This window comes from Sus scrofa, chromosome 17 (genome assembly GCF_054392235.1).
Source record: "Sus scrofa isolate SSC_HxYL_T2T_F1_AM1 chromosome 17, Sscrofa_HxYL_maternal_Yorkshire_Landrace_v2.0, whole genome shotgun sequence".
Classification (NCBI taxonomy): Eukaryota; Metazoa; Chordata; class Mammalia; order Artiodactyla; family Suidae; genus Sus; species Sus scrofa.
This window is the reverse complement of record NC_139399.1, coordinates 45971218-45988232: the sequence shown is the minus strand read 5'-3', so window position 1 is coordinate 45988232 and position 17015 is coordinate 45971218. Positions and strand designations below refer to the sequence as shown.

General features: G+C 46.3%; 1 protein-coding gene across 4 annotated transcripts in view; it reads right to left on the bottom strand.

The window, feature by feature from the left end:
- The window catches only part of ACSS2 (acyl-CoA synthetase short chain family member 2), a 59784-nt gene that overhangs the window by 3157 nt on the left and 39612 nt on the right, over positions 1-17015 (bottom strand). For 2 of the 4 annotated variants that reach the window (XM_085002661.1, XM_005672862.4), the window contains exons 3-15: positions 10986-11077; positions 10681-10784; positions 10132-10204; positions 9793-9868; positions 9531-9645; positions 8707-8745; positions 4921-5058; positions 3835-4005; positions 3416-3549; positions 3088-3220; positions 2950-3006; positions 2697-2777; positions 1467-1575 (exon numbers count right to left, since the gene is read on the bottom strand). In XM_085002661.1, the coding sequence (XP_084858787.1) occupies positions 1467-1575; positions 2697-2777; positions 2950-3006; positions 3088-3220; positions 3416-3549; positions 3835-4005; positions 4921-5058; positions 8707-8745; positions 9531-9645; positions 9793-9868; positions 10132-10204; positions 10681-10784; positions 10986-11077 (1322 nt within the window). 4 annotated transcript variants of the gene reach the window in all.

The window sequence follows — 17015 nt, the reverse complement described above, 5'->3', positions numbered from 1 at the left end:
AATAGATAACTAATATATCCACCTAAGTCTGTTTTCTATAAAATAGGCAAAGTTGCTTTCTAAATAGTAAATAAATTCTTACCCCTTCTCTGTTGTACACTGGAGAAAATCCAAACTCATGTGGCTCATGAGGCCCTATATTATCTCCCTCTCCAACTTGATATAACAGTCCTACCCTTGCCTACTACCCTCCAGCTACACAGGGTTCAGTCTGTTCCTTAGACAGTCCAAGCCTGTGTTTCTCTGGTACAGAATATTCACTTTTTTTTTTTTTTTTGTCTTTTTTAGGGCCACACCAAGGCATATGGAGGTTCGCAGGTTCCCAGGCTAAGGGTCAAATCGGAGCTGTAGTTGCCAGCCTACGCCATAGCCACAGCAATGCCAGATCCAAGCCGCATCTGCAATCTACGCCACAGTTCCAGGCAACACCGGATCCTTTACCCACTGAGCTGGGCCAGGGATTGAACCCAAGTCCTCACGGATACTAGTGGGGTTTATTACTGCTGAGCCACAACAGGAACTCCCAGAACATTCACTCTTTTTTTTTTTTTTTTTTTTTTTTTTGTCTTTTGTTGTTGTTGCTATTTCTTGGGCCGCTCCCGCGGCATATGGAGGTTCCCAGGCTAGGGGTTGAATCAGAGCTGTAGCCACCAGCCTACGCCAGAGCCACAGCAACGCGGGATCCGAGCCACGTCTGCAACCTACACCACAGCTCATGGCAACGCCGGATCGTTAACCCACTGAGCAAGGGCAGGGACCAAACCCGCAACCTCATGGTTCCTAGTCGGATTTGTTAACCACTGCGCCACGACGGGAACTCCAAGAACATTCACTCTTATTTCAGATTTTCCTATGCCTGTCTCCTCACCCTCAGGTCTCTGTTCAAGTGCCACTTCAGAGAAATCTTCTCTCACCATCTCATGTATGGTGGCCATCCCTGCAGACACTCTTTATCCCATTACCTTATTTATTTTTCATCACAGCACTTATCACTATCTAAGATAAATTTATTAGTTTGCTGAATTTATTGTCTGCCTCTCCTTACTAGAATGTAAGCCCTATGAGAGCAGAGACCTTGCCTTCCTTAATCATGGTAAAATCCTCTGTACTTAGTTAAGTACCTGGACATAGTGGGTACTTGATAAATATTTATAGAAGGATGGATTGGTGGGTGGACACATAGGTAAACATAGACTCTGGACCTGGAGACACACATGACACATAGTGCTATTTGCCCCATCTTCTTCAGCCCAGGAGCTGTGGAAACAAGAACCTTTTCCCTCATACATCAAATCTCAGAAGACACTGTGCAGCGCTCATTCCCGATCTCACGGTCTTCTCTGTAGCTCTGACTTGATATTAGACACTGATACATAGGACACATCCCTGACTAGCTCTTCTTGACAGTGAAAGGGGAATGCACATGTCTTGGTGGGAGGTGTGGAACGGGGTTAGCCAAGGCTCACCATCTCCTGTCACATAGTACCCGGGAAACTTCTTAAAGTAGGTGGCTTCAAAGCGTTCATGGTTCCCGTAGACTGTGCGCATGATCCCTGGCCAGGGCTGCTTGAACACCTGGAGCGTGAGGAAGACACGGTGTTCACATCTGCTGCACTGTCTCACAGAAAGACAATCAGAGCTTTGCCAGCCTAAGGAGAAATAGCCTGAATGCCATTCCTGAGAAGTAGGACAAAGTTTGGGCTTTGGATATAGACAATCAAGGCTTGGAATCCCAGCTCTGCCGTTTCTAGTCATGTGACCTCTGGTTAGTAACCCTCCCTCTTTGAGCTTCAGGATCCTTATCTGTAAATCAGAGAAAATAATCTCTACCTCCCAAAGTTAATAGTACGTGGTAGTTGGCCAGCACAATGTTCGGTTAGTAATAAGCATCTGGTAGCCTTGAGTCTCCTTTTAGGTAATCCCTCAGGGATGCAGATCCAGTTTGATGCAAATGAAAGCAGTTATATAAAAAGGTGGGGCCCACACACGAGTAAATAATTATGCCCCCATCAGTAATGTCCTGTGACAGCAGATTGATGGGAGGGGCAGGACTCTAGGCTAAGAGCCAGAAGACCTAGATTCAAGACCTGTCCTTGTTACTAACTTGCTCTTAGTGAAAATGAAGTGGGGTAAAGGGTGGAGGCTAATGATCTCCCTACAACTACTAATAAAACAATCACAACAGCTAGCATTTATCAAGCACTGTTAGGTTCTGTGCTAAATAAACCTTTCACATGGATTATCTAATTTAATCAATCCAGCAACCAGAGGTGACAAAGATATTATTATAAACCTATTTTACAAATGAGAAAATTTAGGTTCAGGGGAGTTTGGTAACTTATTTAAGGTCACAGAAGAGGCAGAGTCAGGATTTGAACCCAGGTAGCTTGACTCTGGAGACTCTTATGGTTTTCCACTATGTCTTCCACACCCAAAAAGGCACCATCAGGTACCTTTGAGCAGAGCCCTTAAGAGGCTTGTGAGCCAAAAGTCAAAGAGGCAGGCAAAGTATCCAGAAAGATTCCCCCCATCTCCCCCAAAGTCTCTCTGCAGAGGATAAACCCTCAACCATGGAGCCTTAGCTAAAGGCAGCTTCCAGGAGAAGACTGGGTTCTAAACTCTAACGGAAAAGCACAGTACCCCTTTGTGGAACACCCCCCCCACCACTCGAAGACCCATAAGGGCCAGGATCTCACCAGATAACCTTCAGCTTCACCTTCTAACTCTTCCCCAGCCTCATTCAGGATTGCAGGAGCTACACCAAAGAATGGAAAGGTCTAGAAGCAAACAGGAGATAGGATCCATGGAGTGAAATGAGGCAACTCTGACTCAACTCTACCTCTCCTGAGGAGCTCCAGAGCCCCAAATTCCTCACACATATCAGTCCAGCCCCCCGACCCTCTAACTAGGCCAAATACCCCCAGGACCAGCCACGGGAGCTTCACTCACAGCAGAACCAGGCTTTGTGCGTGTGGCACCAGGGAGGGGGGTCAGCATGTGGCCACCCTGTGGAAGTCAGAGATCAGGGGTTTGAGTCAGTTTCTCCACACTGTCCAGGAGCCCCAGCCTTCTGAACCCCTTACTTACTGTCTCTGTCTGCCAGAAGGTGTCCACAATGGGGCAGCGGTTGTCACCTACCACCCGGTGGTACCACAGCCAGGCCTCAGGGTTGATGGGTTCGCCCACTGTGCCTAGCACCTTTAAGGATGCCCGGCTATGCCTGGGCAGGGATGTGGGGAGAGAAGAAGGCTCTGAGCAACACTGGGAACCAGGAAGACAAGCCAGGCTCTTCTCCTGCCCTTTCCCCTATTCTAAGCCAGGGCATCAGAACAACGGAATGGAAAAGACTGTGCACAAAGATCAGCACCCAGCTCTGAGGGGCACCCATGGGGCAGCAGCTGGGGAGGGGTCTCACTTGGTAACAGGCCCATCTCCAGACTTCATGAGCAGGCGGATGGCCGTGGGTGCCGTGTAAAACTTGGTCACCTTGTACTTGTCCACGACGCTCCACAGGCGGCTCACGTCCGGGTGTGTGGGAATCCCCTCAAACTGACCCCAGCAAAGGTTGGTCATTTTTGGTCCTTCTCAATAGTCCCTCCATTCCCCCACCACACCCTCAGGCTCAGTATTTTGCCCTTTCTGACAAACCCATGCCTTCACCCCCTGACCAGACAAACCAAGAGATCTTCCCAGTTAGGATATACAACTCCCTAAGAACTCCTCTTTCTCCAGGAAACAGGTCACTGCCTAAGTCCTTGGGAGGCTGTCACCCAGGATCATCTAGTCCATCCCCTAAATAGACCAAGTAGTCATTGTGCCCAGTACTCTTCTTACCAAAACACTGGTGGCTCCATTAGCCAGGGGCCCATAGGTGACATAGGAATGGCCAGTGATCCAGCCAATGTCTGCTGTGCACCAGAACACATCCTCCGCATGGAAGTCAAATACATACTTGAAGGTTGTAGCCACATAGAGCATATATCCCCCAACGGTATGTACCACACCCTGGGGAGAGAATAGGGCCTCAGGTTGGCCTTAGGCTCACCCCCACTGACTACCAAATGTAGGCTGGACAGAGCCAAAGCAAGATCCTCCTCAGGGATTCTGGACCTGCCTGCACCCCTCTTTCACCCCCTTTTCTCCAAGCTTCTATATCACACCCCGCCCCCACAGTTACAGTCAGTCCATCATCCATACTGCATGCCAAGATGGTATTTCTGAGCCACCCCATTATTCTCACACACATGAACACTTCTAGTACACGCTCACCTAATAATGTCTCTAGGTTGTACACACACACTCAGTCACACACTGCAGAGTGAATGGGGGGAAAAAAACAATCTCCTTACTCCATCAACACCCCATTCCTAGGAAAAAGAGGCGCAAATTGTGTCTCTAAAGGCCCATTGAGGAATATTCCAAAGCATGTGGAAAGAATAATTTATAAATGCGGTGAGTGGAAGGTAGAGTGACATATCTTTCAAGTCAATGGAAGAGTCAGAGTTGTATTTCCAGCTTCCACAACGTACCCTGGGAGGGACTAGATGTTAACAGCGTGGCATGTGGAAGGGACTGAACTTGTGTCCACTCTTGGCCTTGACCTCACAGGGCAGCTCTTCTTCAACCAAACCATATGAGCAAGGGCAGGGAACACAGATGTCAGCCACATGGATTGATTCTTCTCTGGGTACCAGGAAAGCCCCCACCTGAATTGTCTCACTCTGGGCCTCATCATCAATGATTGAGAATTTATGTCAATTTGATTGAAAAAATGTAAAGCGACATTTCTGAAACACAGGGTTGTAGAGTAAAATTCATGTCATTATGTGTTTTCTCAGAAAGTCACTTCTCACCCCTACACAGTATATGTGCACACACACAGACAGACTCTCTCTCTCTCTCTCTCTCTCTCTCTCTCGCCTTGGGTTTGCCTGTGGAGCCGCTGGTGTACAGGATGAAGAGTGGGTCTTCAGCATCACACCACTCGGGCTCACACTCATCTCCTGCGTCTTGCATGAGTTCATGCCACCAAAAGTCCACGCCGTTGTTCCAGGAGATCTGCAGGGGGAGGAAGGCCGGCAGGGAAGAACTGTGAACAGTTCAAGACAGGGGCAGGAGGAGTTCCCATTGTGGCTCAGTGGAAATGAATCTGACTAGCATCCATGAGGATGCAGGTACGATTCCTGGCCTCACTCAGTGGGTTAAGGATCCAGCATTGCTGTGAGGTATGGTATAGATCATAGATGTGGCTTGGATCTGGCATGGCTGTGGCTGTGGTGTGAGCCAGCGGCTACAGCTCCAATTCCACCCGTAGCCTGGGAACCTCCATATGCCATGGGTGTGGCCCTAAAAAAAAAAAAACAAAAAACAAAAACAAAAAAAAACAAGACAGAAACAGGAGACACTGCTACCTGGCTACCTGGCACCTAGAGAGGCCAAGGTGGGAGTGGCAGATGGGACTGCTGGGAGGGAGGAAGAGCCCTTCTTGGGTAGAATAGGGCAGAGAGAACAGAAACAGAACAGGAGTCTTCTTGGGTACTCCCAGCACTCTGCTCCAGAACTCCTCTCACCTGGCCTTAGGCTGAGGCTGGCCTCTTTGCTGGTCCCCTCTCATTCTTCTTAGCTTAAATGTCACCTTCTTGGAAAGGCTTTCCCTCAACAATATCTGATAGGTTCCCACCCCTACCCTCACCCTCGCTATGGTTCTCGATCACAGCACCTTATTTCTTTCCCACACAGCACATGCTTTCAGTTATTTTATTTTGAGGTTTACTGGATTTCTGTCTCCCCATCTAGACAGTGGCCTCTATGAACGAGTGCAGTGGCAGGTCTGCCTCCACCACCCCCTCCCCATATCCCCAACACCTATAAATGCCTAGCACTCATCCCAAGGCACTCAGTAAAATTTCGTTGGATGAATGAATGTACACACACAGGCCTGCATACACACATATGTACTTATGGGACTAGGGGCTCATCAGCAGGAATGTGAACACCACACAATTCAGAAATGCAGAATTAGTCAGAGCCTGCAGGTGAGGCGGGCACCTGGCCCCATTAGTTAGTAGTGGAAGAAGTCAACAGATCTTGGTGTAAGCGTGTTTTCCCGCGTGTCCAGACATCATCCATATCTGGAGGTTACCCACACCAGCTCTGCCCTTGCCTTTATATCCCCCGGTTCAATGAAGACACTCAGTTGAGTTTCCATTCAGCAGGAAGCCCTGCCTTAAGCAGGTAGAAAAGGACGTCCCTATATTGGAGTGTCTGGGATACTCCTGGATCTGTCATTCTAAAATTTTTCTAAACTCTTTGAAATTGTTTTATTTTCCTGATTATATTACTTAAGAAAAATAAAGAAGACAGAGAAGCTGACCACAAGCTAGAAAACACAAAATACACCCTGCCTGGTTTATTTTAATGGAATAGACATATGGGTCTACACATACATTGTCAAAAGAACTTTTGTTTTTTTTTTTTTTTTGCCAAATGACCTACCTGAGAGGAGGGCATTCATGTATTTAAGCAGAAGTGTGTCAATATTGCTTTGGGCAAATGGGGCTGGTCTACAGTGCTGGTGTGAATTTCATAGAAAAGGCACTAATCACATGTAAAGGCAAGGTGGTTTCACTATGGCAATGAGAGGACTCATATAATCTTGTAAAACTGTTTCCTCTGAGGGTGTGTGGGAAGAAGGGGTGGGGTGGGTATTGCAGGTGTGGAGCTGATAACCAGCACCAGGAAGCAAAGTGAGCTCAATCAGTGGCACAAATGTTGGTTGAGAATTGGGTGTATACCTATGAGGGCCTGGAGCTTTGAACCAGGAAAAGGTTTGAATTTTCTGAAATAAGAATCAAGGAGTTGGCCTTATTGTTGGACCAGGATAGCCTCAGGGAGGACAGCTGCCAGGTGTGAGAGAGGAACATGAGAAAGCTCATAGGTGAGATGGTTAAGGAGGGTACCTGCCAATTATGCCAGGCCCTCCCTTGAAGACTGCTTATGATGAGGGGCTGTGGAGCTCTGCCAAGATTTCTGCAGCTTTGACGGAAGTTCTCAGACCAGCAAACATGGACTTTGTAAGCCTGTTTTTGTGGTCTTTGGTTTTTTGGTAACTGACTATTTTCATTTCCAAGAAACAGAAATCCAGGAGCCTGTGGCCTGAAGGTATTAAGAATTATAAGAGTTTATTTCTTTTCTAGATTCCCTTTTGGAAATGCCAGTCTTCCTGCTATATGAGAAACAATAAAAGCAAAAATTTATGGAGTAGTTACTATTGTGCCAGACACCTTACATATATTGATGAAAACCTATCAAGTAGGTATAATTATTATCCTTTTACAGATGGGAAAACTGATGCAATACAGTTTAAGTAACTTGCCCAGGCTCCCACAATAGCAGACGACAGAGTCAAGACTTGAACCCAGGAGTTCCCATCATGGCGCAGTGGTTAACGAATCCGACCAGGAACCATGAGGTTGCGGCTTCGATCCCTGGTCTTGTTCAGTGGGTTAACAATCCGGCATTGCCGTGAGCTGTGGTGTAGGTTGCAGATGCGGCATGGATCCCGAGTTGCTGTGGCCCTGGTGTAGGCCAGCAGCTTCAGCTCCGATTAGACCCCTAGCCTGGGAACCTCCATATGCCACGGGAGCGGCCCAAGAAATGGCAAAAATACAAAAAAAAAAAAAAAAAAAAAAGATTTGAACCCAAGTAGTCTGTCTCCAGAGCCTATACTCCAACCACTAAGTTTGTTTCCTCTTTCAAGAGAAAAGTCTTAAGTCCCTGCCTGAGTTTTAAAAATGAAATCATTGTCCCCTGGGAATCAGATCTGTCTCCACCATGCTGATGAGAATAGAGAAAAGGAGTATTATATTTACCATTAGCTAAGAGGTAGATCATAGCAGATTTAGTGTAAGACACCCTCTGAGGATGATAACACCCAGAGGAATGGTAGCTTTTATATTTTGTTTTAGTAAGGGAAGCAGGTTCTTTTTAAGCATCTACTCTCATCTCTCTATTGCTGATAAGGGAACTGAAGCCTAGAGAGAACAGGTGACTCATTCAAGGTCATATAGCTAAAAATTGGTCTCTGGACTCCAAGCCCAGTCTCTCCTCTAAACTAATCTGCTCTGAGTCCCCACTTAGGGATTCCCCTTCTTAGAACCACCTGCAATGTAACTTTTGTTCAATTTAGGGTTTAATCCCATCAGAGTTTGTGTGTAGTTTTTGTAAATCCCAAAGCAGTTTATAAATATATTTTTTCTCTGCTGCCCTATATAAAACTCAGGTTTTCATTATAATACATATCCAACTCCCCAGTTTGGTGGTGAGTTCCCAAGGTCAAGGTCTATCCACCTCCTCTACCTGTTCCTCCTCCTGTCTCTCCTGTCTCTGCCCCAGCTAAGTGCACAGTAAAAACTTTCCCACAGTTTACTTGGTCCTCTCTGCCACAATATCACTCTGAGCAGAAGGAGTGAAATGGGATGTCTGTTGCCACCTCTCTGAGATCTACGCTCTATGCCAATTCAGAGAGGTAGCAACAGGCACTTGGTTTCACAACCCTTCAGAGTGACTTAGATGGCAAAGGACCCAGGGTCAAAGAGAAGGGAGTTAGGTCTGGCAGCCACTCAACGGGGCAAACAGGCAAAGAGCAGATGAACACACAACAAGCACGCAGGGAAGCAGTGCCCAAGGCAGCGCAGAAGTGGATACCTGGGGCCAGATGCGCTTGGGTTTCCCTTTCGGCTTATCCTGTTAAGAGCCCATGGAAAGGGCGGTGAGTAGAGTCCAAGTGCAGGAGAGTAGGAGAGAAGGATCAGTGTGCCCCAAACCTCCTCTCGCTCAGCACCCTCCCACCCCCCCGCACTGGTCCTCCCAGCCTCCGTTTTTCTGATTCTATTCACAGCCACTATGTACGCAGAAGAGCTCCTGATACTGACAGGAGGCTACAATCTCCCTAGACCAGACTGAATCCTCTCTAGCCCTAAGAGTATTCGGAGCCCCTCAAGTCACAGAATCTCAGGATCGCTCCGTCCTTCTGGGCCCTAAATCTTTCATCCTCAGGCCCTAGAACTAGAGGCCACCACTGAGCTTTTCTGCCATTTCCACCAGAAGCACTGAATCCAAAGCTGACAAGGGCCATATCTTGAGGGCCAGAACCTGATCCTTTCATCGTGGGACCAGGCAAGTAGCCCACCCCAAACTACAGCCCAGTCAGCAGGATGACTACAGTCACCCAAGTCAGCCCATTTCTAACCCAAGCCCTAAATGTCCCTTTAGCTCATCAGAATACCCCAACCAGCACAGGCATCTTCCTTACAATCTCTCATAATAAGCTCCCAAAGTACAAGTGGCTCTCTTCATTCAAGGTCAAAGTCCCCCAGCTCTCAGCCAGCCCTGCCAGAGAAGCCATTCCTAGGATTGCTCCCTGATCCTCAGCATATGATGAGGAGACAAAGAAGGACATCAGGAACTTCCTGGGCAGGAAGAGGAAGCCACTCTGAGCCCAGAGGAGGGCATAGTAATACCAGACTCACCTGCATATCCGGGCATGTCCTCTTAAGCGGGGGGGACTGGCTGGGAGAGTCACTTGAGCCCAGTTCGGCCCGCCCCAGGTGCTTGACTACAATGCAGCATCTCACTGGGAAACCCCTGGAGGAAAGAAAAGCCTGAAGTGGTGGGCAGGCTGGCTCAAAAGAGAATTTGGCAGGACCCACCCATGTCAATTTAGTGTAGTGGGGACAAAGTGGAAAGGCCCAGTCAACTCAGAGCAGTAGCCAACAGACCAAACACACTTACTTCTCCCGACACTTGTCCAGGGCCTCGTCAGCCAGCTCCTTCAGGTTCACAAGCTTTTCCCCCCTGTAGAAAGCATCTTTGGGGAGCAACAGAAATCCAGGCCTTAGGAAGGCACCACACTTCTAGCCCCTTATCCCTAGTGAGGAAGAGGGTGGGCCTCTTGACTTTGGCTCTTTCAGCTGATTTGCGATGACAGAGGGTCGGTGGATGTGGAACCAGAAAATACAAGGTAGGCCATCCCTACCCCTCAGTCTGAGCAGTCCCAAATACAAATTAGCTGGCTGAAGACCAAGACTTTGGGTGTGTGGGTTTTGGAGAAGGAGTGAGAGAATTAGTCACCTGCAGTGATGAGAAGGCTGCAACTGGAATCCAGGATCCGTTCACAAAGAGACTCTGAAGAGAAGCCTGCAAACTAGAGAAGGGAAGAAAGACTGAGGGAGAGAGAGACCCACGCATCAAGCGAGCAAAGAAAGGAGTCACTCACAAAACCTTCAGGGTCTCAGTTCCAAGGTCCTAGAAGAAACTGGGTAACTGAGAAGTAACCTATGACACAATCATCCTGAATGCCTTAGTCTATTCTTAAGATCCTCCATCAAGAGTTCCTGCTGTGGCTCAGTGGAAACAAATTCCACTAGTGTCCATGAGGATGCAGGTTTGATCTCTGCCCTTGCTCAGTGGATTTAGGATCTGGTGTTGCTGTGAGCTGTGGTATAGGCCGGCAGCTGTAGCTCCTATTTGACCCCCTAGCCTGGGAACTTCCATATGCCATGGGAGCACCCCCCACAAAAGGAAATAAAATAAAAAAAAAATTCTTCATCATTTAGGCCCAACCAACTTCTCCTAGGCCCCATCCCCCATCAGGCCCCTTTTTCCAGCCCAAATTCCTACCACAATGGAGTGCAGAGCCCCAAGGCGGGCACACGCCAGCATGGCCACCACAAGCTCCGGTATCATAGGCATGTAGATGGCCACTCGGTCGCCCTTCCAAATGCCTGCAAGTAAAGGACACAGATCATGGACCACGGTGGATCCCTCCTGTTGCTACTTGCTCCCTCTCATCCTCTCCCTCCCCTCAGCTGAACTTTTCCGTTCCTCTGTTACCAGATTCCTTCTATTCCTTGTCTACTCCCCCCAGGTTCTCAGATCCCCCAAGGCTGGGCTCTCCAGTCTTCTCCCCATATCCCCCCACTTACCCTGTTTTCGGAGAACATTGCTGAATTGACATACTTGGACCAGAAGCTCACGGTATGTGATCTGGGTGGTATCCTCTGGCTCATTGCCTTCCCTGAGATACATCAGAAAGAGCCATTAGAGAGGATGACTTCTCCCCACCCCCAAAATAGGAACGGTCATAAAATTCGTTGAGTAACAACAAGGCCTAAGAATATCCTGTGATGGTAGCCATCTGCCTCCACTCCTTGAGATGACTGGTCAGATATTTGACCTTCAAGGTACACTTTATACACAAGCTGTGTATCGTTGGAAAATGCACTGCCAACTCTGAATATCATCTAATTTGATAAAATGTGACGATGGTCCTCCCTCTCTCTCTCTTTCTTTTTGGTTGCACCTGTGGCATGTAGACGTTCCCAGGACAGGGATCAAACCCACACCATAGCAGCGACCTAGGCAGCTGCAGTGACAATGCTGGATCCTTAACCCACTATGCCACAAGTCCTCTCTCCTCCATTCAAGGCGTGTATTAAGGAGAAATGATATCATGGATGTGATTCCTCCTGAAAGTGATGTCAACACTGCATTGGTATTATTCAAAGTGGGGTCTCCATATCACTCGAACCCAAATCACCTAGGGAACTTGTTAAAATGTAGATTCTTGAGCCCAAATTCAGTCCTGCTGAATCATGATCACAGGGTCCAAAGAATCTGCTTCTTTACTGCAAGCTGGTATAAAGAATCAGTAGGTAATTCTGATCCACATTTATATCTACCTCCTCAGCCTTGCCTCCAATTCCTTTCTAGGCTTCAGCCTGGTTTCCTATAGTCATTCCTTCATTTCTTCATTTGTTTATTCAACTACTATGTGCTATGTGTATGTAAAGAAATAAGGCACTGAGGAACAAGATAAGCAAGATCGCTGACAACATGGAGCTTATATTCCAATGATAGGGCAGGAAATATACGAGTAAAAAATATAACCAAGATAATTTCAGATTATGATAAGCATTACAAAGGACATAAAGAATGAAATAATAATGTGACAGAAATACTTTTAAAAAGATATCTTGGAGTTCCTGTCGTGGTGCAGTGGTTAACGAATCCGACTAGGAACCATGAGGTTGCGGGTTCGGTCCCTGCCCTTGCTCAGTGGGTTAACCATCCGGCGTTGCCATGAGCTGTGGTGTAGGTTGCAGACGCGGCTCGGATCCCGTGTTGCTGTGGCTCTGGCGTAGGCTGGTGGCTACAGCTCCGATTCGACCCCTAGCCTGGGAGTCTCCATATGCCGTGGGAGTGGCCCAAAGAAATAGCAAAAAAAGACTAAATAAATAAATAAATAATAAAAAGATATCTTAAGGAACTTTCATGACTGTATGCAAAGATTCAATTATAAGAATATTCCCCATTGTTTTTTTTTCAATTTTATGATTTTAAAATAAGTAATACAGACAAATGATACTGCATAAAAATATATGTGATGAGAAGTGTCCCTTCCACCTCTCTCCTCCAATCACCCTGCCTACTGGCAACCACTGTAACTGCTATGTTGTGTAACTTTCCAGAAATAGACAGCATGCAGACAGAGCTACTCCTAGTAATACTGAGGGTGTAGGGCAACTGATCTAGTGTGGAGTGACCAAGAAATCACTTTGGAAGAAGTCTACCCTGTTAGCCTCTTTCGTAATGTCCTTGGATATGACTGAAGATGGAAGTTTAAAAAGTGAATTTAAAAACCTGAATTTTAATGCTGTTCAGAAAAGAAATATGTACTTCCTAGGCCCCAGCCAAGCACAAAACGGGCAGAGATGCGAAAGAGCTGCTTTAACCACAGGACAGACCTATTAGACAAGCGAAGATACGTGTATTTATGTTTATATAGTCTCATTTTTTTGTATACAAATGATGGCATACAATACACACTATTCTGTATCTTTCTTTTTATTGAGTATAATATATACCCAATAAACTGCATGAATCTTAAGTATGGAACTTTAGTATCTTGCTTTATTTTTAAATTAACGATATACTTTGGAGGAGTTCCCATTGTTGGCTCAGTGGTAACGAACCCGACTAGTATCCATGAGGATGTGGGTTTGATCCCTAGCCTTGCTCAGTGGGTTAAGGATCCTGTGTTGCAGTGAGCTATGGCATAGGTCACAGAGGCAGCCTGGATCTGGCATTGCGGTGGCTGTGGTGTAGGCTGACAGCTGCAGCTCCAATTCAAACCTTAGCCTGGGAATTTCCATCTGCTTCAGGTGTGGCCCTAAAAAGATAAAAAATGAAAACAATATAATTTGGAGTTTCCACTCTGGTGCAGTGGATTAAGAATTCAACTGCGGTGATTTGAGTCGCCTGGCACAGTGGGTTAAAGGATAGGGTGTTGCTGCAGCTACGGCATAAGTTGCAGCTACAGCTCAGATTCAAGCCCTGGCCTGAGAACTTCCACATGCCATGAGTGTGGCCACTTTAAAAAATATATATATATGTGTGTGTGTGTGTGTTTATACCTTGATATCATTTTCCATCAAGACTTATAGTGCTATTTCATTTTCTTTGTCATCTGCATAATGTTCCACTATTTGTATATGCCATAATTTATTTAACAAATAAATATTTCAAGTTGTTGGAACTTCTGCATGCTGAGGGCATGGCCAAAAATAGTAGCTATCTTCTAATATATATCAATATTTAAAATGCACATATACTTTGACCCAATAGTACTTCATTCTACAGATATTTAAAAATGAGTAACATATGACTAAAGCAGCATGTAGAAGTTCCATGGCCAGGGATCAAAACTGTACCACCGCAGTGACCCAAGCCAGGAAAGTAACAGTGCCGGATCCTCAATCACCAGGGCCGCCAGGGAACGCCAGAGGATAACTACTTTTTTTTTTTTTTTTTTTCGCTTTTTAGGGCTGCAGCCTCAGCATATGGAAGTTCCCAGGCTAGGGGTTAATCGGAACTACAGCTCCTGGCTTACGCTACAGCCACATCAATGCCAGATCCGAGCCACATCTGTGACATACCATAGCTCACAAAAATGCCGGATCCTTACCCCACTGAGCAAGGCCAGGGATCGAACCAGCAACCTCATGGTTCCCAGTCAGATTAGTTTCAGCTGTGCCACAACAGGAACTCCGATTGCTACTTTAAATAAGATGGTCAAGGGAGTTCCCATCGTGGCTGAATGGAAACAAGTCTGACTAGCATTTATGAGGATGCAGGTTCGACCCCTGGCCTTGCTCAGTGGGGTAAGGATCCAGTGTTGCCCCAAGCTGTGGCACAGGTTACAGACTTGGCCTGGATCTAGCATTGCTGTGGCTGTGGTGTAGGCTGGCAGCTACAGCTCTGACTTGACCCCTAGCCTGGGAACCTCCATGTACAGTGGGTGTGGCCCTGAATAGATAGATAGATAGATAGATAGATAGATAGATAGATAAAGATGCTCAGGGAAGGTCTCTCCCTAGGGAGGAGATATTTGAACTAAGACCTGAGTAATGACAAGTAAGCAACTATATGAGTTCTTGGGAAGAGAATCCTGGGCAAAGGGAACATCAAAATTTGGAGAGTGGCTGAGGTGGTAAAGAGCTTTTTCTATTCAAACAACAGAAAGGAAGCCAGTACGGCTATAGCATAGTGAACGAGGAGAGTAAGAATCGGAGCTAGGCAGCAGCCAGATCACATAGAACCTTGTAGACATGGTAAGAAGTTGGAATTTTATTCTAAATAATTTCCTCCTGGCTTCTCTTATACACAAAGGCCCACCTCCACACTTTTAAGATGCCATTGCCCCTGCTCAGAATGCCTTCCCAAATGCACCAGCACCGCATAGCCCTCTCTAAATACTATAGGTCACTGTGCGCCCTCTCCTTCCTAACTACCCAGAATGCTTAGGAAGGAGGTGACTGAAAACGAGAGAGATGTATAGCTTGGCCAAGGTCACACAATAATAAGTGGCAGAGCCAAGAATAGATCCTCAGGTCTTCTTATTTTAAGTCAGGCTCTTTCTCCTCATAAGGTGAAGGACAGGGACTAACAGGGAAGCCCGGGCTTTGGAGATTTCACAGAAGATTACCAGTCTCTCTCCACCTCCTGGCCTGATGAGTCAGTTACTATCCTCTCCTTGGCTTAGCCCTCCTAGGGCTGAGAGACAAGCACAGAGAGCTCTCTAAAGTGGGAAGGAACAGGGAAAGAGGAAGCTGGCAAATGGCCCTGAATGCCAGATGCAAAAAAGCCATTTCCTTAACTGGCTCACTGACAAATGCCACCGAGTGCCACCGGAACATCTCTAGTTACAGCTAAAATGCCAACACACACCACACGCCCATGCACACATGTCCCCATATGTGTACTACACACCAGCTGATCTGTGTGTGCTCACATACATAAAATCACATGTTCCAATACACAAATGTCCTGGGAATAAAAGCTGCATTTGCACGGATAGACCCAAATAGCCCTTAAATAAATAATAAATTTAAAAAAATAAATACATGGGAGTTCCTGTCATGGCTCAGTGGAAACAAATCCAACTAGGAACCATGAGGTTGTGGGTTTGATCCCTGGCCTCACTCAGTGGGTTGGGGATCCGGCATTGCCGTGAGCTGTGGTATAGGTCGCAGACGCAGCTCAGATCCCACGTTGCTGTGGCTCTGGCGTAGGCTGGCAGCTATAGCTCCGATTAGACCCCTAGCCTGGGAACCTCCACATGCCGTGGGTGTGGCCCTAAAAAAAAGAAAGGAGGTAAAAAAGACAATAAATAAAAAAAATAAATGGACCTAGTACTCAAAACGAGGGCCTATCTGCAAGTGTATGTACTATACATTTACATACCCACCATGAGCACAGCTTGCCCCTCCAGAAACTATCTAATTATTCTGTTTTATTTTATTCATGGAACTTTCCATGATTTGAAATTAGCTCATGTATTTTATTCACTTGTATATTATCTGTGTCGTACATTGGACTATAAGCTCCATGATAACAAAGACCTTTTCTGTCTTATTTATTGCTACATCCCTAGCACCTAGAATACAGCCTGAAACATAGAAGGTACACAGGAATTGATAAGCACAAACCTATACAAGAACAGCTTACTTGAGCCCACTTCCAGGGACGCGCGCGCGCGCACACACACACACACACACACACACACACACACACACACACAGTGCATCCCTCTCCTTGGCTCTGGGCTCAAGTCATACATTATTGATATGGGCACCTTACTCCTTCTGTGTCTTCTTTCTCTGACATGCACATTCAGCTGGGGCCCCTGGCTGGTTGGGAAGGGTGGAAGGAATAAAGTTCTGGCCTGCTGCAATAGCTTGAGACCTCTAGGGTTTTTGAAAGAACATCCAATTTAGCCTCCTAATTCCAAGGAAATCCAAAGAGTCCATTTGCTGTGCTGAAGGTAACACTATAGGTTATGGTAGAGCAGGGACCAGGACTCAGAGTCCAGGCCTCTTTCCTCTACACTGGGAGTTGTAAACTCAAAAATCAACAGTGCACAGGTAGGTAACAGAAATGAGTATAGTGTACCAAATGAAAGAAAAAATTTTTATAGAGCTAAGAAATAGTTCACTTTCCTCTTAACTTTTCTATGAGAAAATAGCAGCATATTAAATTGTAAGAGGTCATTACATATTTTGGATATTAACCCTTTATCAGATAAGTCATTTGCAAATTTCTCTTATTCAGTAGGTTTCCTTTCCATTTTGTTGATTTCCTTTGTTGTGCAAGAGGCTTTTAGTTTGATGCTATCCATTTGCTTATTTTTGCTTTTATTGCCCTTGCCAGAGGGGACATATCAAAACAATATTACTAAGACTGATATAAAAGAGCTTATTGGCTGTTTTCTTCTAGGAGTTTTATGATTTCAGATCTTACAGTTAAGTCTTTTTGGTCTTCTTAGGGCCACACCCATGGCATATGGAGGTTCCCAGGCTAGGGGTCTAATTGGAGCTGTAGCCTCTGGCCTACACCATAGCCACAGCAATGCCAGATCCAAGCCTCATCTGTGACCTACACCACAGCTCATGGCA